General features: G+C 51.4%; 1 protein-coding gene across 2 annotated transcripts; it reads left to right on the top strand.

The window, feature by feature from the left end:
• The first annotated feature begins 167 nt into the window (after window positions 1-167).
• CDA (cytidine deaminase) lies at window positions 168-22,166 on the top strand. 2 transcript variants are annotated; one of them, XM_053898892.1, is made up of 4 exons: window positions 168-397; window positions 12,567-12,678; window positions 17,959-18,016; window positions 20,158-20,980. In XM_053898892.1, exons 1-4 carry the CDS (start codon window positions 244-246, stop codon window positions 20,188-20,190), a joined length of 357 nt encoding a protein of 118 aa, XP_053754867.1. In that variant the 5' UTR covers window positions 168-243; the 3' UTR covers window positions 20,191-20,980. The 2 variants fall into 2 exon arrangements, with proteins under 2 accessions (XP_053754867.1, XP_019317164.1); XM_019461619.2 differs by lacking the exon at window positions 20,158-20,980 and adding an exon at window positions 21,633-22,166 and having other exon boundaries at window positions 170-397.
• The last annotated feature ends 116 nt before the right edge of the window (window positions 22,167-22,282 follow it).

Genomic DNA, 22,282 nt, shown 5'->3' with positions numbered 1-22,282 from the left:
AGAGGGGGAGCCCGCGGGGGCACGGTCGCATTCTTCACGCGGGGCCGCCCACCACACTCTGGGACCCCGACCTGCCGGGCGGGAAGGGGGGTGGGAGCTGGGGGTGGGGCGGGAGGTCCCTCTCCAGGCCCCGCCCAGCGCCCCGCAGGGACGCGCGCCGCGGGGGGAGGAGCCAGCGTCGCGCGGGCCTGGCCGGCTGGCAGGGGACTGACCTATGCGCCTCCGCCGCCCTGGGGCACAGACATGGCCCAGGAGCGTCCCGCCTGCGCCCTGGAGCCCGAGCTCGTCCAGCGGCTGCTGCTCTCCTGCCGGGAGGCCAAGAAGTCCGCTTACTGTCCCTACAGTCACTTCCCCGTGGGCGCCGCGCTCCTCACTCGGGACGGGAGGATCTTCTCCGGTAAGGACGGCGCCCCGATCCCCCCTCGGCCGCAGCCCGGGCAGGTGGTCGCAAGAGGACGGGCGGGAGCCCGCAGAGCAGAGGGCAGCACTGGCCGCTCCCAGTGACGCTGCCACTCGCCCCTGCCCTGCCTGCTGTCCCGGACCGTGGGGAACGCAGGTGCTGCTCGCATGCAGCGACGTCCAATTCTTAGAGGACTGGGAAGCCAGAGGTGGGACGGGGAGGGAAGTTGGAAGGGGAGGCCATAACTCAGTGCTGGGTGGGGGGGGGAGAGGGTTGATACTTTCTGACACCTCCCCCCCCCCCCCCGCCGTCAGGTTTTATCAGCAAGGCCTCCCCTCGCACCCACCGACCTCCGTGTTATGCCCACTTTTCAATGAAGACACTGAGGACCAGAGAGGTGACGCGACTTGGTCAAGGTCGCACGGGGCACTGGGGGTGGAACCCAGGGCTGAGATCCCCCAGACCCTGCTTTCTTCGCGTCACCTGCTGTGCTAGGAAAGAAAATGAGGAACCGAGGCCAACAGCCGGTGACTTGTTAGTGGACTTCAGGGCTTGCAGAGGGCCTTGGAGGAAGCAAGGAGGCCAGGCGAAGTTTGGGTGACCAGCAATGAGTGCTGGCCTGGGGAGGGTGGGAATTGGAGTCAGCACTAATCTGTTCCTAAGCTCCTTTTCTTTGGTTTGTTGGTTTTATAGAGAAAGCTCACTCGAACAAAAGTTCAGCCTTGTTTTCGCTAAGCTGGGAGGCATTTTCATTCAAAAGAGCGGGGCACCGTGGTGAGGAAGTGGCAGGGAAGCCATGCCCCTCCCCGCCACTCTGGGGGCAGATGAGAATTGGCACAGTGGGCAGATGGGGACACCCAGCCCTGCTGCCCAGAATCTGCCTCTGCCTGGCAGCGGCAGCTATTTAAAGGAAAAGAAGCTCACATGTGTGCCTCTAATGGGTAACCTCCAGCAGCCTGAGGCCAGTTGTGGGCCACTCACCCCCACCGCCACTCAGCTGTGAGCCTCGCTGCGAGCCCCCGCCTCCCCTTGTACAGTCCCCCCCCTCTGGGCTCTCCTTGCTGTTCCAGTTATCTCTCACCTTTGAGGTTCTTTTTTTTTAAATTTTTTTTTTTCAACATTTTTTATTTATTTTTGGGACAGAGAGAGACAGAGCATGAACGGGGGAGGGGCAGAGAGAGAGGGAGACACAGAATCGGAAACAGGCTCCAGGCTCCGAGCCATCAGCCCAGAGCCTGACGCGGGGCTCGAACTCACGGACCGCGAGATCGTGACCTGGCTGAAGTCGGACGCTCAACCGACTGCGCCACCCAGGCGCCCCATCACCTTTGAGGTTCTTTCCGGTTTCACGAGTTACCTGAATCTCAAACATCTTTGAGCAGGAGAAGTAACCTTGAGTCCCTACGTGAAAGGGTGGTGAGGAATGCTATCCGTTGACACGACCCGGCAAGGCAGTTTTACATCGCGGAGAACGGAACTGAGGCTCACAGAAGCTAGACGCCCGAGATCACAGAGCTGGGATTCTAATCCGGAGTTCCCCTGACGCCAAGGTGGCTGCTCTGTAGGGAACCCAGACTCTCCGTGTGTCTAGTGCGAATTCAGGCCTGGCCCGGTGGCTCAGATGAGTATTAAACATTAACCACCACCACAAACAACACTGCAGCCCACACTGCCCCGTGGCTCCAGGGTCTTAAACATCGAATCAGCCGTTGGTTCTTCCCAGTGCCTCTTTGCACGGATTCATTCATTCAGCAAATATTTGCTGTGTACCGTGACGTGCTAGGTAATGTGCGGGCCAAGCCCCGGGGATAGCGCCATGAGCAGAAATGACATCGTCTCTCCCCCTATGGAGGTCCCTCCTCTTACACAGGTCATGGTTCAAAAGGGAGGCCTCGACCGATGACTGCAGGAGTGGTTGAATGAGGTGAGCAGGAGTGTGGCCTATTCAAGTTGCGGGAAAGAACCTGGCTGTGCAGTGGGGATTTAGGGAGGCCCCCTGGGATGGGGCGAAGGCCCTGGATTAGGGGCTGCTGGGTTTGAATCCTGGTGCTGCTCTTTATCAGCTGAGGGATGCCGGGCAACACCCTTCACCCAAATGTGCCTTACACATTTGTTGAGCCGAAGACGGTGTGCCCACCTTTCTGGATGGCTCTGAACAGAGCTGCTTTGCCTAGCCCAGCACGGCACCAGGGTCCTCCCCGATGGCTGGTGCCTGTTATCATCAGCCCTGGAACCTCAGGTTGTGAGGCTTTAAGCAAGTCAATGCCTGTAAAGTGACTAGCCCAGTTTCTGCCGCAGTGGCTGCTTCTCCTTCTGTTAAAGGTATTGTTCTATCATTACTGTTTGGAGGCAGCTTCTGGATGACTTGTGAAGGCCAAGCATTGCCACTAAGATTTGATGAGGTAGGAAGTAGGCAACCAGGGATGTTAAGAAGAAGAAGAGTAACATGAAAGTAGAATTCAAGGACAGTTGGTCTGACAGGCACTCAAGGAGGGTCAAGACAGAGGAGAGAGTGTCGGGGAGGATGTCTGTCTTATTTGCTGATCGTCCACAGGACCAGCACATTGCCCAGCCTGTAATATGTCCTCCGTTGAGGTTTGTTGAATGTGCAAATGAATGACTCAGGCTGGGGCGGTGGCCATTGGAACAAGGAGGAAGGAAAGACCTGAGGAAAACCGTCTGGGACAAAAGGACCGGGCTTGGGATGAGCAGTGTAGAATGAAGGAAAGGAATATGGTTCTAGAGTTTCAGCCAGGTAGACCAGGGGCATGAGGAGGCACTGACCAAAGTGGGAGCTGGAGGCAGAGCTGGGTGGTGCTGAGGACATCACGGGCAGGGACTGACGGCAGGAGTAATAGCCACAAGGCACTGATCATTCACTAAGCACTTGGTATGGAAGATCTCTTGTAATCTCACAGCCACCACATGAACGGAGACGATGAGTGTCACGTGCATTAGAGCATTTTCAGTTGTAAGTGACAGAAGCCAAGCAGAACCATTATGGGCAAGAGTAGATGGTATCTCCAGGACAGTTGGATCCAGGAACTGCGATGTCACCATGTCCTTCTTTATCCTCCTGGGTGCTTGCTTCTTTCTCTTATCCTGTAGGTGGGCTTTCTCCAGGCATCAGGGGACATGAGTGCAGGCAGCCTCTGGTCCATATTCTTTTTTTTTTTTTTTTTTTTTTTTTTTTAATTTTTTTTTCAACGTTTTTTTATTTTTTTATTTTATTTTTGGGACAGAGAGAGACAGAGCATGAACGGGGGAGGGACAGAGAGAGAGGGAGACACAGAATCGGAAACAGGCTCCAGGCTCCGAGCCATCAGCCCAGAGCCCGACGCGGGGCTCGAACTCACGGACCGTGAGATCGTGACCTGGCTGAAGTCGGACGCTTAACCGACTGCGCCACCCAGGCGCCCTGGTCCATATTCCTTTATAGCCTCAAAAGCAGAGAGGAAAGAACTCTCCTCAGGGTGCCTGGGTGGCTCAGTCAGTTAAGCATCCAACTGTGGCTCAGGTCATGATCTCACAGTTCATGAGTTCGACCCTGCATTGGGCTCTGTGCTGACAGCTCGGAGCCTGGAGCCTTCTTTGGATTCTGTGTGTGTGTCTCTCTCTCTGCCCCTCCCCCACTTTCTCTCTCTCTCTCTCTCTCTCTCTCTCTCTCTCAAAAATATTAAATTTTTTTAAATTTTTTTTTTAACGTTTATTTATTTTTGAGACAGAGAGAGACAGAGCATGAACAGGGGAGGGGCAGAGACAGAGGGAGACACAGAATCTGAAACAGGCTGCAGGCTCTGAGCTGTCAGCACAGAGCCCAACGCGGGGCTCGAACTCACGGACCGGGAGATCATGACCTGAGCTGAAGTTGGACGCTTAACCGACCAAGCCACCCAGGCGCCCCAAACATTAAATTTTTTTTAAAAAATCAAATTCCCTATTTAAAAAAGAAAGAAAGAAAGAAAGAAAGAAAGAAAGAAAGAAAGAAAGAAAGAAAGAAAGAAGGAAGGAAAGAAAGGAAAGAAAGAAAGAAAGAAAGAAAGAAAGAAAGAAAGAAAGAAAGAAAGAAAGAAAGAAAGAAAGAGAAAGAACTCTCCTTCACTAGCTGGAGATGGAAAAACTCCAGGGAAGAGCTCTGATGGGTCCATCTCCAACCACATGCACATCCCTGGGCCAATCACTGTTGTCATGATAGAGTAGTGTGATTGGCCCAGCAGCACATCCCTTCCCAGTGGGGGCTGGGTGGGTCTGTTACCACAAGAAGGAGTGTGGAACTGCCAGAGCAAAAGCCAAAGGCACCCTCTACGAATGAGACAACTGAGGTCGTGCTCTTTCTGCCGCCCCATTGCCACAGGGTGCACGTGCAGACAGGGACAGAGAAAATGTGCTGAGGGGGGGGGACAAATGGAGGGCCTTTAGCCAGAATCCCTGGATCTCCTTCTGTAGATGGAAAGGGAGGGCAGATGGTAGTAAGGCAGGGCCTGGAGAGGAGGGGACCTCGAACAGTCAGAGGAAACCTGACGGGGCACATGGGGGGGGGGGGGGGTGGGGATTAGAGACAATTGGGAGGCAGAGAAGGTACAGCTGGATTTAGATGCTGTGAGTTTGTAGTTGATCGTGGGACAGGTCTGCCCAGCTCGTGACTTTCTCCAGCTGCACCAAAGCCCAGCCCGTGTGGAGTTTCCCTCCTCAGAGGCCACTGGTGTCTCGTTCAATTCAAAAACAAATCTGACAGCCTTGTTGTCATGATCTTGTAATAATGGTCCTTTCCCCTCGATGCTGACTGACCAGGACCTTGTGCCCTCCCGGGGTTGGGCCACCGGGAGGGTGATCGATCCCAACAGTTACCTTCTGTGATTGCTGTGGGAGAGCTTTGGGGAGAGGAGGAGCCCATGGGGGGAGGCAGAGCTACAGAGGGAGAGGGGGGTGGGGACACAGAAGAGATGGGGCAGCAGGGGGTTGGCAGGACAGCCAGTGTCTGCACAACGCCAGATAGGAGGTGGCAGAGGAGAGTCATGGAGACCACTCTTTCCTGGCACCCCCCAAGGGATGGGCGAGTTTGTCCTTGGGACGCTGGTCTGTCTCCCTCACTCCTCCCTGGAGGAGCTTCACACTCTATACGCCCCTTCACCATTTAGGGGAAAAGCCACTTTACTGGATCAGCTGTCATGAATTCTGAGAGGAACAAGCTGCATTTCTAAAAAGATTCTTAAAGATGTCCTGGTCAATCGCTGAATCCAGCTTGTCTGGGCTTTAACCTTTAAATCTGGTCCTTCATCGCCTTCCCTTAGCCCAGCCCCTGGCCTCCCTTTCTCCTCCAGGACTGCTCTCCAAGCCCCCTCCCCACCCCTGACCCCTCATAGCACTTCCTGGTAAGTCAAAGCAGGTGTCTCTAACTGGCTTCCTGTCCTTACAGCCCTCCTCACACCCACCACACCTGTCTTCCCAGCTCATCCATTGGTCCTCTCCACTGTCACTCAAAAACAGCTCATTACGAAGAGGAGCTTCACTAAAACCCCTGGGCTCTGTAGTTGAGCTAGAATATAATTCATATATGATACTGTGTGTTGCCTGTGCAGTGGGCTGGGAGGTGGGAATGTGGAAAAAGTGTAGTATTGCTTCAAGCCCGTGGATGTGACATTTTTCTGGTTGGGTGATTCTCAAATACGGTCCCAGACCTATAGCCTCAGCACCTCCTGGGACCTTGCTGGAAATGTGAATTCTTGGGATCTGACCCAGACCTACTGAAGCAGAAACTCCAGGAGGAAAGAGGAAGGTTGAAAAAATTTTTTTTCTTTTGAGAGAGAGAGAGAGTGAGAATCCCAAGCAGGATCCACACTGTCAGCTCAGAGCCCAATGCAGGGCTCAATCCCATGAACAGAAACCAAGAGTCAGATGCCTAACCAATTGAGCCACCCACGTGCCTCTGAGAAACCTCTTTTAAGAAGCTGTCCAGAAGATGCTGACGCCCGCTGTGTGTGACAAGGACCATTTTAACTGTATTTAGGTCCCTCAAGAGAGACGGTGCTCAGAAGCACTGCTCTTTTCTCTGGGTGGCCAGGCCCAAATCCCCTCTTTGGAACTTCTTTCCTCGCTAATGGCTTGATCACATCTGACCCTCGCCCTGCCTTAAGCGCCAAACCCACTCTAAAACATGTCCTCACCGAACTGCCATAGAGAAAAAGGACAGCCCTTTGTATCTGACAGGTCAGGATGTGAGTCCAGGCTCCCTGCCAGCAGCCTCAGCCTTTACCTTCTCTAAAATGGGGTTATAACAGCCTCTGCCCTACAGGGTTGTTAAAAGGGTCAACGACACAATACAGATTGAAGTGTTCCACGGAGTGCCAGGCAGATAAAAGAAAAACAATGAAAGAAAAGAAAAGAAAGCAGTAATGACAGCCCTATCATCCTGGTGTTATTTGGTCCAATCTTACAATTGTGGATTCCTAACTTGGCATCATACCAGCCCGTCTCGCACGTATGTTTCAGGGTAAGTGAAGGCCACACTGGCAATGGCGTTGCTTTGCCTGGCTAGACGACAGCCTGTTTTCTGCGCGAGGGAAGCAAAACGAACCCGTCTGGCCTTTCTTGATCAGAGTACACGGCCGAGGTCTTTCTTCCCATTTTTTCTTTTTCTCTTTTTGAACAAGAGGAGGAAACTCCACTTGAACTTGCTGGCGGCCCCACATGAAATTATAACTTTGCACCTTAGAGATCTAGCACCCCAGTGGGAAATCACAGTCATTGGAGTGTGGAGAGAGTCTCACGGGCCTCATTGTTCCAGGCCCTGGGCATTCTGCACCCAGGAGCCCCCGCCCTCAGGAGGTTTACACTGTGACCTCAGAATTAGACAGTAAAGACGTTTATTTCAGGAAAGTGTCAAGGGCTGTGATGAAATTAAAGCAGGAGAAATGGACCGAGAGGGTAGGAGGCCATGAAGGGAGGAGGCACTCTGAGACAGGACGACCATGGCAGGCCTCTCTGAAGAGGGGACATTTGAGCAGAGACAGCAGTAGGGTGAACCATAGGCATGTAGGGGAAAAGAGTTCCAGGCAGTGGGAACACAGCCGGAGCAAATGCCAGGTGCCAGGAGGGCGCTTGGCATCCTTGGAGAACAGCTGGAAGGCCGGCAGGCCTCAAGGGCAAAAGGAGATGAAGTCTACGAGGTAGGCAGGTTGGCACCAGATTAGGTAGGACCTTGTCGTCGTGGAAAGGATTTCAAAGTGCCTGAAGGACAGAGGCGGGGCCACTGTTCACACCTTATCCAGCAGGAGTAGAAGCTCAGCCACACAGGCCTAAAAAGTCCAAAAAGCTGGACTTTTGTGCCATTAATAGCAGCAGCTGGGCCACTGCTGAGCACTTAGTCTGTGCCACACTTTGTGCTAATTGCTTTACGCGCGTGGTCTCAACTCATCCTGGCGCGAGTTCTCCGAGGAAGGCGCCATCGCTTTCATTTTACAAATGAGGATACTGAGTCTTGAGGAGGTTTTAGTCTCTTGCCCAGATTCTCAGGGCCAGTGGGGCAAAGGGTCCCAGGGGCGGAAGAGAACCCAGGGGCTCTTCCTGCAAAGCTCTGTTTGGGCAGTGGGGTGGCTGAGTGGGCTCTGGCCCTTTGAAATTTTTAGACACAGTTAAGGGAAATTTCTCTCGATGAGGCCATTCTGAATGTCACATGCAGCCACAGGCAGTTGTCCTGAGGGACTAGCCTTCTGTGAAACCCAAGATTTATGTGAATCCCACTTAACAGGGAAAGTGTCCCTGAGGGACAAGGCAGGGCTGGGATGGTTGCCAAGACAGGGAATGAAGTGGGGGGACAAAGTTAGCAAGGATCTTACTCTGGGAGAGGCAGAAGTCAAATGCAGCCAGGCCAAAGTCAGCAACAGTGGGCCAGGGCAGGCAAGGTCATGTTTAAAGGAAGTCATTTCAGGCAGGCATCAAGGAACCTGGCCGGGGAGACTCGGTGGGGAGCAAAAGAGGCGTATTCATTTATTCATTTAACTTCCGTTGACCCTGAGACAGGGCCGGTTATCCCGGCTATAGTGACTCACATAGGAATGTGAACAGAGCTTGGTCGAAGTCAAAAACATGTGGCGTTCAATAAATGTCTCAATCATTACTTTCAGGGTTGCAACTCCCTGATCGCTCTTGGTCCCGTCTCCCAACTGTATTAACTGACATCTGTGTGGTTGTCAACAACAGACCCGCCCGCTAACTAGTTTAGACAAAAGGAGGGAGTATTGGCTCCTAAAAGTTGGGGAAGAGCTGGCGCGTAGCCGGGCCTCGGGGGCAACTGCGCCAAGCCAGACCCTTTTCCAGTCTCCTCTCATCTTTCATCCATTCTTTAGTGTGTCCATTTCATTGTCTCCTAATGGTCTCCTCCGTAATGAATGGAAACCAGGCCACCAGCAGGGCTCAAGCCCACTCTCTCAGTCTGCGAGAGAAACGGAAGTTCCGGCACAGAGAATTCTGACTGGCTCGGTGTGGGTAAGGTGCCCGGCTCTGATTGGCCCAGTGAGTTTGGTGCTCAACTCTGATTGGCCCAGTGCGGGTCAGGCACGCAAGCTTAGACCAATAAAAAAAAGTCACGCGAGAAAAAGATGGCCGCTCCCATCTGTAAGACGCGTTGAGAACATAGGTGAGGGTCCTTCCCCTGGGGCGGGGAAGGAGAAAGGTGCTACGTTTTGGAAACAATAGATGCTCGCTGTCATCTACCCTCTGGTGTCCAGTAGGGACACCCGTCCTTCTTCCCAAAAGTGGAATTCCAAACCTGTTCCCACCTAACACCCCACAGCCAGTCCATGTGCCACTGTTAGTGAACACATTTATCCTGTCCTAGCAAGACACTTGCAGCAGAGGTACCCAGCCCAGGGGATGGCAGGGTGGGGCAGGCCCTCTAGTGACATCCATTCCTCGCCATCAGTTGGACATGAACACCTGCGATCCTGAGAACCATGATGATGTTTAATGGATCAAATGATTAATCGAACCCCTCCATAGAACATCCATGTAAATAATGCAAGGACAGAAAATTCTGTGGGCAAAATATATGAGGAGATAATGACCAAACAATTTCCAAATTTGGTGAATTCAGGAGAAACGAAATCCTGCATAATCACTTAGAAAAAGGGAGTGCCATAGGTAAGGAACAGTCGCAGGTGATGAAACAAAATATACACAGTGACTGGAACACGATGGCTGCCTACTTCTTTCATCTAACAGACCAGGGGGTGGGCTGCAGTGCTGGGCATACGGACTGTTCTGCTCTGCTGTGTTCCACACAGTTGTTCAGGAGATCAAATTCCTTCTGTCTTGATGTCCTGCCATCGTTAGAGTGGTGTCCACATCCACGTGTTCAAAACTGGCACGTCCATGTTCCAGAGCCTGGGAAAGGGAAAGATGAAGCGGGGGAGCAAGCATTGTCCCCCCAAAAATGTCATCTGGAAGTTGTACCCGTTACTGCCATTCATATCTTGTTGGCTAAAACTACAAGGCTACACGAAGTTTCCAGGGAGGCCGGGAAATGTGGTCGCCGGCTGGGTAGTCATGTGCCCCAGTCAACTCCAGTGGCTTCTAGTGGGAGAGCGAACCTTGGGGACAGTTAGTCTTTGCCACAGAACTGGCCGTGGCCTGTAAGTATCTGTGTACATCCTTTCACACGTAGGACCCACTTACCACCTTCCTAAGGGAGGCAGCCCAAAGTCCCACTCAGTCACTGCATTCAGCTCTAAGAGCAGGATCTCGAGGTGGAGCGGTCTCTTTCCTCAGGTGTAGATGTGGCCCCGCTGGCCTACTGGCCCCAAAAGTAAAAAGTAATCACCCACACCTCACTTCACACTCCCACAATATTCAGTGTGGAGTGGGAACAGGAAAGAGTAGGACAGAGTAATAGTCACCAACTTTCCCAACGGGAAAAGGAGAAGAACAGGGCACACACTGTGGCCACCAGTCTGTGCAGTTATCAAACTTGCCAGGCAGTTCTTGTGAGAAGACTCCCCACGCTGGCATGCACTCTGCCTTCCCTTTCTGCCCTGGCGGCAACCCCTTGTCCCTGTCCACTGGGGACCCAGGCTCTGCCCTCTGGGAGCTTCTTCCCTGATCATCCTGTCATTAGCCACACATCTGAAGTGGGTTTTGGAGAGAGTGACCTCCTTGGGGGCACACAGCTCTGTCAGCTCACTTCTGATGGTAGGGTTTGGGGGACCCAGGAGTTTCTTTAGGGACTGAACGATCACAGGGTTTAACAGGGCAGACTTTTGGCTTCTCTGGCTAGCCAATTCTATCTAAAACTTAGAAACCTTCTGGTCTGTTTGTTTCCAGTCATTTCTGAACTGGAGTACCACACCCAAAGATCCTTTCTCGGCATAGTTCTTTTTTTTTTTTTTTTTTTTTAATTTTTTTTTTTCAACGTTTTTTATTTATTTTTGGGACAGAGAGAGACAGAGCATGAACGGGGGAAGGTCAGAGAGAGAGGGAGACACAGAATCGGAAACAGGCTCCAGGCTCCGAGCCATCAGCCCAGAGCCTGACGCGGGGCTCGAACTCACGGACCGCGAGATCGTGACCTGGCTGAAGTCGGACGCTTAACCGACTGCGCCACCCAGGCGCCCCTCTCGGCATAGTTCTTAAACCTGCCAACTCCCCTTTTTTTTTACTGACTGGCTTCCCTGCCTGGCCCATCCCTGGGTCCTTTTGATGGTGACTGCCTTAAGCCTTGAAACAATAGACTGATAATCTGCCCTCCAGGTTATTGCAGGGTGGGGCTTTACCAAATCATCTGCCACAGAGTAACAAAGCCAACAGCTCTCCACCTTGCCACATCTGTATTGCCCAAGTCCATGTGTTTTAGATGTTTTTTATTAAAGCCGCATCTCACTCTGAGTCCAAATTTGTCTATCAGTTAGATCTAGGTAAAGCTGCTATAACAAAAATCCCCAAATACAGTGAGTCCACCATGGCGGAATTCTCTTCTCTCACATAACAACTCAGAGTAGGCAGTTGTGCCAGGGCAAATAGGCATCTCAACTCTGCTCTATCCTTGAGTTGGACCAGGGTCCCTAGTGCCTTCTCTCTTGTGGCTTCTCCATCCCTATGATCATAAACCACATGGTCAGAGCTGTCCCACCTCATCCCAGCCTGTAGAGGGTAAAAGAAAGGAAGTAAAGGGCAATCAATCAACCTCTTTACAAAAAATGTGATCCAGAAGTTTCCCACCTCACTGTGGGCCACATGCCATTGACCAAAACTTAGTCACGTAGCCATACCATGCTGCAGAGGAGTCTAGGAAATACGGTCTGTAGCTGAGTGGCCATGTGAGCAGCCATATTGGAATAGGGGGGTCACTCGTATTACTTAAAGGAAGAAGAAAATACATCCTGGGGAACAATATCTCTGCCTCAGAGAGAAAGACAAGCTATAAAGAGCACATCTCAATAGTCAGGGGGAAGCCCAGCTTCTGTGGGCATTTGTTCACGGCCTTACCTCCCTGAAAATGGGGAGTTTGTTAGTCAGCCAATCTGAGTATGCCAATGTTTTATGTCATTGGGAATAGGCTTTGCCCCTTGTCCCCCAGGAATGCTCCTGAGAGGGACACTGGGGAGAAATCCCTTGCTGTGAACTCTGCTACCTTAGCAGCATGCCTCCCATTGGAGGGCTGGGATTGCCCTAAGGCTTGTGCAATCACAGACACCTTTTGCAAGCTTGGGAGTTCCTTGTTTGTTACTTTGTTGGTTTTGACAGTTCGTTTTGCAACACAATTCACCGGAACTCGGTTGAACTCTGATAGCTGGTCAACAGCACCGAAAATTTTGCACAGGCCCAATCGTTGAACCTTCTGTCTCTTAGATCTGGGGCTGGGGGCTCTGCTCATCTTAAGGCTCAGTATCTCCCTTGGCCTTGACTTTTGCCGGGGCGATGGGGCTAGGTTCATCAGCTTTGCTCTGCTGCCCCTGCTCCCGGGCTGTGCTTCAAGACGGAGGCATTGGGTGAGTGACAAGGGTGGGTGTTCTGGGAAGGGCCATGGCACCAGTGTCCCCGCACTTCCTGTCAACCTGCCCACTCTGAGTAACAGGTCCCTCCCTGCGTTGGAATGGGGTAAGCCTCTTACTCAACACCTGCCATGGGAAGTGGTTCTGCTCGAAGTGTCATTGGTTCCCTCCTCTCTTCTCAGGGTGCAACATTGAAAACGTCTGCTACCCAATGGGCGTCTGTGCGGAGCGAACCGCCATCCAGAAGGCTATCTCAGAAGGGCACAGGGAGTTCAGGGCAATTGCTATCTCTAGGTAAGTGGTGGGAAAGGCAGGCTGCTGCTGCATTCATCCATCTATTCGGCCATCACTCACCACGCGTGTGTCACTCATCCGTTCATTCATCTAACGCATTTATTCTGTACTTCCTGCGTGCTGGGCACTGTCAGGCTTGACAGAGTGCCAAGGATAAAGAGTTAAGTCAAAAATGGACTCTGCCCTCAGTGAGCCTACAGAGCAGGTAAACAACCGAGGCACCTCTAACTCAAGGGCAGGTGGGGCTTTTGCTCTAGTGACAGTACAGACAACAGAACGCCTACAAGATACAACAGAAAGGCAGCATAGAAACCTAAAGCGAGAGGGACCTGAAAATCACCTGGTATAGACCCCCTAGCCACTACCCCCATTTTACAGATGAAGAAACTGAGGCCCAGAGAGGTTGAGCAACTTTCCTGGGAATTCGTGGCAAAGCTGAGACCAAACTACATCTCTGGAGTCTCACTCTGGGCTCATTCCACGGCACCATGCTGTGCCAGGAAATCAAACACTCTTCGCTGCTCTCTTTGAGCTGCCCCGGGATCCTTCACTGTGAGAGCTGACTACTGCCCTTGGCATTGCCCACCTCTAAGTGCCAAGAACCAGGCTACCAACGCAAGCTGGTGGGGTGACAGCCAGGTAAACCCGGGTTACAGTTCACACACTAATCAGAGTCCAGCCCAGGTCCTGGCTGAACAATAATAGCATTAACCTACTCTCTCTACATGCCCCAAACATAAATATCCAAGTTCCCATGTGCAGACCCTCACAGGATGCTCGTTGAGTTCTTGTTGGCCCTGGACCCAGACTCAGTGGCTTCAGGATTTGAGCATGTGAGTGGGCTCTTTTACTAATTTGGACCCTGTTACGCTTCCGATTTAATAGTGAGTTGCTCTTGTGTGTACCTTTGCACTGTGAGAGAGTTTTCTTAGCAAATTAACGGTACAGGGAAAATGCCACGGGAAATGTTTCATCCACCCAGAAAGTGGGTGCATGACTGACCAAGTATTGGTTTTCAGGACATCCAGGTGCATGGATTACGTACTAGGAGTGAAGCACCTCTTCATTGTGGTGGCGCTAGAGGGCCTTGCTGGCAGAAATGCAAGCCTCCAGAAATGTAGGGACCCAGCGCAAGGCCAGCAGGGGCCGTGTGACAGAAACAAGCTCCCGTTCTTTATAGCTTTGTCTCAGTCTGGTCCCGAGGCGGACCAGGTTATTGAAGGCGATTTTCCTGAGTAACTGAAGGCAAGGTGCACTTAGGGAGAAGGTCGGTCCCGGCTTCCCAGAGCCCTCCCTGTCACCAAGGTCTGTCCTGGCTTCCCTTCGGCTTTGGGAGGAATAAATGAGGCCATGCTGGGAACATTTTGTGCAGATGAGCAGAGCTCAGGATGTGGATTGTGCTTTATTTAAAAGGGGGGAGGGGAGAGTAACTCAATTCCAAACCTGATCCAAGAAAATAATGATATTCTGGGTGAAAAAGAGGCCAAAGTCAACAAAAGGATAATGGCACGGTGGCCTTGCTCTGTTTAGAATGTTCTAAATGAAACATTCTCCTTCTCCTGGTCATTATCTACTTTTAAAAAGGACTGGGTATCGCTAGCGATGATTAGCAAATCTCCTTATTTACACAAAACCTGCATTTTTCTAGCCACCCAACTGCTCTGCTCCAGGGATTCAGCCTGCAGCAGCATCCCTGAGCCAGAAATGTAGTCATTATTGCACTAATGACTTGTTAAATTGAGAGCGTGGGGTTTACAGGATGAGTGGAAAGTGCCAGCTCCCTCGCTAACACTGACGGGTGTGAACGGTTTCAGAGAGCCCCTTGGAGATCTCCAGAATGCAGAGTGTGGGGCTCAGGCTGGGCTTTTGCTAATGGGGAGTTAAGCTTGTCCCATGGGGGCCCCAGCATAGCCATCAAAGCCGAGAGGTTTCCAGCCCATCGCGTCTGATAAGGATGGCCTCAGCGCGTGACCAGAATCAGCACAAAGCAGGGTAACTGTCAAGCCCAGCACAGCACAGGGCAGGAGAGGTGGTAGGCGTCCTGCTGCACCCAGTACGTTCTGGGATGTGTCTTTCTTCAGCCTTTTGATTCTTACTCTAGGAGGGAATGTTGAGTAATGATTAAAAACCCTGGCTCCAAGGTTAGTAAGACCTGGTTTCACATCCTGCTCTGCTGTTGCCCAAGGATCTGAGCTCAGCTTTTCATCTGTAGAAAGGAGGAGAGGAATGCTGACCCACTGGGCTATCGTGAGGATGCGGAAAGTGATTTCTGTAAAGGTCTTGGCCCAGAGTAGGCAACAGATTAAAACTATTGTTTTAGGGACGCCTGGGCGGCTCAGGTAGTTAAGCGCCTGACTTCGGCTCAGGTCACGATCTCACCATTTGTGGGTTCGAGCCCCGCATCCGGCTCTGTGCTGACAGCTCAGAGCCTGGAGCCTGCTTCCGATTCTATGCCTCCCTCTCTCTGCCCCTCCCCCGCTCATGCTCTGGCTCTCTCTCTCTCTCTCTCTCTCAAAAAAAATAAATAAAAATAAAACTATTGTTTTAACCTTATCCTTACTACTTTTGCAAGCTGAAGATTACCAAAGGCAGGGTCCACAGATCCTGGGTTCAAATCCTGGTTCTGCCACTTAGTAGCTCTGTGACCTTGGGCAGGTCATGTCGTCTTTCACCATCTATAACGTGAGGACAATAAAAGTATCTACACAGTCCCTACCTTATGGGGTTGTTAGGGGATTAAATGAGTTGATGGACCTAAGGTCCTCAGCACCGTGCCCGGCACAGAGAAGTGCAGTGTGAGGTAAGGGTAAGCCAGTGTCGTGGTCAGGCTCTCTCTCAGCTCTCAGAGCTACGCTGCCTGGAAGCCACATCTTGTGACTTTTGGTGGTTGAAGCCTAAGCCAAATCCAACTTCCCACTGGAATGCATGTTCACCCCACCCCCTTGAAGACCCTAATACAGGTCACTTTTTCCAGGGAAATGTTCTTTGGGAAGCCGGCCACGCATGTCACAAGATTGAGAAAGGAAGTGGTGAGCTTGGCAGGGGCCAGATTATATAGGGCCTTAGCGGTCACGGAAGGGAGGTTGAATTTCACTCAGAGCACCTCTCCCACGGTCGTAACCACAGCCTGCCTGTGTCATAGTACTAACATGCAGACTTTATCTCCCCTCCCAGACAGTACTAGACCCCTGAAGGCAGAGATTCTCCGATTGGTCTTTCTTTCGTTTCCCGTGCCTGTCTGGCATGGTCAGTCTGTGTGGAAAGAAGTAAAAAAAATAACAGAGTCTAGCCTCCAAAGATCCTATGGAAACCCGAGCCGGAGCCTGGTAATCACAAGGGTTACTTTGGCTGCGTGTGCATCCTGGGCAGGGGTCCCCACCCTCTCACGTCCCCGTGGGCTTTTGTTCTGAAGCTGGGAGCATGCTCAGAGAGGACCCACCTTTCCATGGAGCAGAACCTTTCTTTGACTGGAATCCCACATACGACAGCGAGTTATCATGAGGATAAAATAACAACCCATCGCTCTCTCCTCCCTCAGCTGCTTTATGCAGTTCATGCCAGCTATGGCCATATCCACTTGACACATGGTTGGTTGGCTGGTGGTCTGGCTCCTCTCACTAGTGAAAATCCCCTGAGTGCAACGAGTTTCGTCTATTTTGTTCATTGCTGTATCCCCAGCCCTGATAGTGCCTGGTACGAAGCGCCAATAAATATTTGTCGATTAAAACGAGGTAATAGGGGCGTCTGGGCGGGTCAGGGGGTTAAGCGCCCGACTCTTGGTTTGGGCTCAGGTCACGATCTCGTGGTTTCATGAGTTCAAGCCCCACATCGGGTGCTGCCCTGGTGATGCGGAGCCTGCTTGGGATTCTCTGTCTTCTCTCTCTTCTCCCTCTCTGACCCTCCCCCACTACATGCTGTCTTGGTTTCTCCCAAAGTAAGTTACAAAGTAATAATAATAAATTAAAAAAAATAAAATGAGATCATGCATTTCAGTGTTTCGCTGGATGCCTGGGACATTCTAGGCACATATCCAGTAAAAGGATAATCATTGTTACTATATGTAATTTTAAGTTATGGTATATAAGTCATAGATAATAAATCTGTATATCATAAGGCACTGAAATTCAGACAGAGCTTATATGTGTAAAGGAATAAGCGCCTGGTAGTACAAGCAATAACAATATGTGTAGAACACTCTAAAGTTTACAGAGTGCTTTCTGCCCTTTATTTCATTTTATCTTCCAGCATTCCTGGGAAGTAGGTGACATGATTCCCCTTGTTTTACAAGCCAACAGATGCACGTTGGATGGGTAAAAACGACTTGGTTCAAGTCACACACGGTTAGCGAAAGGAGGAGCTGACCAAAAACTAAAATTTAAGCCCAGTGTTCTTGCAGAGATCTCACAGAGCTGTGCATCTAGAAGAGCAGGGACGATGGTGGCTGCTGGTGTAACCTCTGGTCCTCCGGCAGGCTTGGCGGTTCCTACTGTTCAGTTCACCCTTCGTCCTGCTCAGAGCTGGAGGACTGCCTGTAGGTGCCTCGATTCTGAGAGGCGAAGGAACCCGTTCTTCTCTTTTGACTCACACCGTTTTTTTCATGCCACAGGGCCTTTGCATATACTATGTCCTTTGCCTGCAGCACAGAAAAACGCGGGCCTTCAGAGTACCACCTCTGTTAGTTACTTAGTTTCACTGAACCTGTTTTCTTGCAGGTAAAATGGTCCTTCTGACACTCAGGTTGTCCTGGGAATTCAAAGAAATGGATATCGAGTGCCTGGCACAGATCTTGGCACACAGTAGGTGCTCACTAACGGTGATTTATGAACTCTGCATTTCCTCCAAGGACCGCACCGAACACCATCTCCTCCACAATATTCTCTGTTGTTCCTCAGGCAGGGATTGTCTCCTCTCACTGTGCATTCTTATTGCATTTTGTTTAAAACGGTAACTCATTTAGTACTGGGCTGAGCGATCTCCTGAAGGCCAGAGACCAATTCTTCTTCACCCTTGTGTTTCTGGAGTGTGGGCGACAGCAAGTGCTCACTAAACATTTTCCAAACGCGCTCATGAAAACAACGGGCCTGCCCGTGGCCTTGCCCCTTGGAAGTGTGGAAAGCCACCTGGTGTTTCTTCTGAGCCTCTGCGACACCATGCGTCTGTGAATCAGAAACTGCTTGGCGGGGTTTGACTTCATCAGGCCAGAACTCAGGGCCTGCATTTCAGTAATTGTCCTCATGCCTCAGGAGAGATTGACCCATGTTTGATTCTCTTTTTCCGCAGTGACCTCCAGGATGATTTTATCTCACCATGTGGAGCCTGTAGGCAAGTCATGAGAGAGGTAAACACCTTTCTTTTCTGGGAAATGTAAACTAGGTGCCTCCCTGCCTTTCTAGGCCGTGGGAGCAAAGCCAGGCTGCCAGCCAGGTCACACAGCTGCTGTCCTGTTTGCCCTGTTGGCTGACATCTAAGCTGTCCCAAGCCTGCGTGAATCACTGGAAATTATTCTTTCATCCAGTAGCTACTTGAGTCAGTATCTACTGTGTGCTAGGCCTGACCGAGCTCTGGGGAGACAGCAGTGAAAAGACCAGCCAGGCCTTGCCGTCATAGTTCACAGTCTAGTGCAGGAGGCAGACAGACAACAAATAAGGAGCAAAATAAACAGAGTTTCTGAGAATGATGAGGGCTGTGGAGAAGAGAACGCAGAAAAAGGAGTCAGAGATCAACAAACATTGGCCCAGGACAAATCCAGCCCCCCCACCCCTTACTTTTGTAAATAAAGTTTTATTGGCACACAGCCACGCCCATTTCTTCATATTTTGTCTATAGCTGCTTTGGCCCTGCAACAGCAGAGCTCAACAGTTCTGACAAAACCCTGTGGGCTGCCGAACCTAAAGTGTTTCCTGTCTGACCCTTTACGGAAAAATAGTTTGCCAACAACTACTTTATTTTTTTTTAATGTTTTTAATTAATTTTTGAGAGAGAGAGAGAGAGAGAGAGAGAGAGAGAGAGAGTGTGTGTGTGTGTGTGTGTGTGTGTGTGTGTGTGTGTGTGTGAGCAGGGGAGGGGCAGAGAGAGAGGGAGGCAGAGGATCCAAAGTAGGCTCTGCAATGACAGAAGAGAGCCCAGTGCAGGGCTTGAACTCACAAACCATGAGATCATGACATTTGAGCAGAGATATAAATAATAAAGAACGAGGCAGACAAAGGTCCACAGAAGGAGATTTCCAGGCAAAGGAACCAGCAAGTTTAATGCTCATACATTTGGTGAGTTTGATTAAGTTGTAAGAGGGCTAAAGAGGCTAGAACGCGGCAAGTAAAGGGTAGGGGTGACGGGGCAGGGCCTTATAGGCCATGGGACAGAGGGGATATTGTATTCCAAGAACAAATGGAACTGAATTGTACCCTTAAAAATGGTTAAAAGTAGATTCAATGATGGGGAGCCTGGGTGGCTCAGTTGGTTAAGCGTCTGACTCTTGATTTGGGCTCAGGTCATGATCTCACAGTTCATGAGATCAAGCCCCACGTCTGGCCCCGAGCTGGGCATGGAGGCTGCTTTAAAGATCCTCTGTCTCTCTCTCCCTCTGACCCTCCCCTGCATGCCCTCCTTCCCTCTCAAAACAAAACAAAACAAAACAAAACGGATTCAATGAGTTCTTATTCTTGACTCAGTGGAAGTTGTTTATGTGTGTACATTTTGGGGAGGGGTGGGTTGTCAGCTTTCACACACTCTCAAAGAGGGCTGTGTCCCCCAGAGTCCCAAAAGGGTAAAGCCACCGTCTTGGAGAATCCCACAGGCTTGCGAGCTTCCATGTGACATCATCGGTCCTTCTAAATACAGCATCTCACTTAATCTCCACCCCAGCCTATGGGAGAAGTGTGGGTGGTTACCCCCACTTCTGAGAGGAGTAAAATGACCTGCTGAAGGACACACAGCCAGACGGTGGTAAGCTGGCATTCACGGCCAGTTCTGGCTGACCGCAAGGTCCATGCTCCTCACAGCCGCCTCCCTGCCTTTATGGTTCTATGACGAGACACATTCTTTTCAGCCACAGAGATGTAATGGTGCTTGTTTCGCGGGGGCTTCTGCTTTGGAGTTGTTTAATTCCGGGGCGGTGGGGGTGGGGAGAGAGGGGGTAACAACCCCTCTCATTTGCCTTTGTGCCTTGGGCTTTCAGAGCATGTGTCGAACAATGCAAACATCTCCATTTTCTTTCTGCTTCTTGCCAGGCCTGCCAACCAGACACGGTTAGCAGAACTCCCTTCCCAAATTCAGCTGAAAATGCCACCATAAAGGCACTGAGTTCACAATATGGACGTCATCGCCATATTGGGGGCGGGGGGGCGGATAGAGGGGCAGAAATGGCTGCCCAGCACCTTGTCATGTCCAAGGCCATGGAAGGAAACCACATCAGGATGCCAGCCCCCTGGCTCCCGAGGCCCCAGCTGGGTCCAATTGCTCATTGCTGTTTTCTCCAAACAGAGTAGGTGTTGGCAAACGAGAGAAGGCGGATGAAAAAGCCGAAAGGAGGGAGAGGCGAAACTGAAACCAAATTGCAAGTAACAAGAGAGGAAGCTCGGGGGCCGGGGACCTGGCGCTTAGAGTCGCACTGCTCGGCTTTTCAGGCAGAACCTGCCAAGCAGAAAAATCGCCTTCTTTAAAGCATTAATTAAAAAAAAAAAAAAAAAAAAAAATCCAGGGGTACCTGGGTAGCTCAGTTGGTTAAGTGTCCGACTCTGGGTTTCGACTCAGCTCGTGATCCCGCGATTTTGTGGGTTTGGGCCCTGCGTCAGGCTGTGTGCTGACAGGGCGGAGCCTGCTTGGGATTCTCTGTCTCCCTGTCTCTCCACCCCTCCCCTGCTCGCTCGCTCGCTCTGTCAAAATGAATAAACGAACATATAAAAAACAAAAACAAAACGCCGAAGACTGATGTGCCTGGAAATGATGTAGTGGTTCGGGCAGAAGCACAGTAGAGCTGCAGAGCTGAGCGGTCACGAACAGCCAAGTAACCAGTAACAACGGCTTCCATTAACTGAGCACCTACTGTGTGCCGGGCACCGTGTACAGGTGCCTTCCACCCATGGTAACACGACAGCCAGGCTGAGCCCCAGTTTGTTGAGGCCAACTTCGGGGCTCTGCATCACACACAGCCGTCTTCCTGCCTGATACGTTCCTCGGTTCTCAAAGTCATTTGACAGATCAAGACACGGAGCCCCGGGGAGTTTAATCATTTGCCCAAGATCAAACGGCAAGCAGGTGGTAGCTCCTGGGAGTGGGAGAGACCAGGGCTGGGGGGACAGATTTGGGTTAAAATTTTTGCTTTACTGGTTTTGCCCTGGGTAACCCGGTCATTTAAGCTTCTGACTTCTGCTCAGGTCATGATCTCACAGTTTGTGGGTTCGAGCCCCGCGTCTTTCCCTCTCTCTCTCTCTCTCTCTCTCTGCCCCTCCCCCACTTGCACTTTCTCTCCCTCTCAAAAATAAATAAATAAACTTTAAGGAAAAAAAATAACACCTACCTCCAAGGGCAGAGAGCGAAATCACACGTGGGCAATATCTGGTGTGTGGTGAGGCAGGCAGGCATCTGCTCGTGCTTGTGAAGAGAAGGTGCTTTAAGGAAGCAGATCTTAGCTGTTGTTTGTCACAGCAGGTGCAGGTCTGGCCCTGGGGGTTAGATGTTGTTCCTCTGAAGCCCTGGGTGGGTCTCTCATCATAGAACAGATCACTGGTTGCCCTTCAACAAGGTGCCGAGCACTTCTAACTGCTCGACAGACATTCTCTTGGTGGCTCCTTCCTCAAGCTCGCTGGGCCAGGTATGAGTATTGCCATCCCCATTTTACAGATGAGAAAACTGAGGCACAGAGAGGGACGTTAGAGGTGGAGCCAGACTCAAATCCAGGTCAGTCCCAGCCCCTCGGTCACGCTGCCTCCCTCACGCTGGCTTTGCCTCTTTTCCAGTTTGGCACCAACTGGGCTGTCTACATGACCAAGCCGGATGGCACATATGTTGTCAGGACAGTCCTGGAGCTGCTACCTGCCCCCTTCGGGTCCTTGGGCCCGCAGAAGATCCAGTGAAGGTCAGAAAACACCCACCACCTGGAAGAGCCTGGGTTTTCGCGTGTGCTTGAGGAGACAGCCGCCCGGAGAACTTGATGAAGATGTTCACACAGACCTGGGGACATCGGCCAAATGGGCCCCAGCCCTTCCGGGGGCTGGGCAGACGTGGCTTTTTCCAAATTACACTCAAGCATGACGGTCTTCACCTGAACCGATAAAGCGTTTCATTCCATCCTGGACCAACGTCCCTCCTTGCAACCCACCTTGTCCTCTCCGGGACAGGACCACCCATCCCTTCCTTCCTTTCCTGCGGTCCCTCTTTAAAATTCCAGCCAAGTCTGGACCTCTTCCCTGTCAGCCTTCCCAAGGTCCCGTCCTGTTCTGAGTGACTTTTCTAATTATAGACATCACGGAACATCCCGATTCGGGAGTGCACGTTTTGCTCTGTCTCTATCATTGTTCACAACTCTTAGGACGACAGTGTGATTGGTCTTTATAGAAACGCCTGGATGTTTTCTGCTGGGAGAGGAAATGGGCACCGTGGGACCGTG

Source organism: Panthera pardus, unplaced genomic scaffold, assembly GCF_024362965.1.
Source record: "Panthera pardus isolate Hobbes unplaced genomic scaffold, ASM2436296v1 HiC_scaffold_11, whole genome shotgun sequence".
Classification (NCBI taxonomy): domain Eukaryota; kingdom Metazoa; phylum Chordata; class Mammalia; order Carnivora; family Felidae; genus Panthera; species Panthera pardus.
This window is presented reverse-complemented; position numbering and strand designations above follow the sequence as displayed.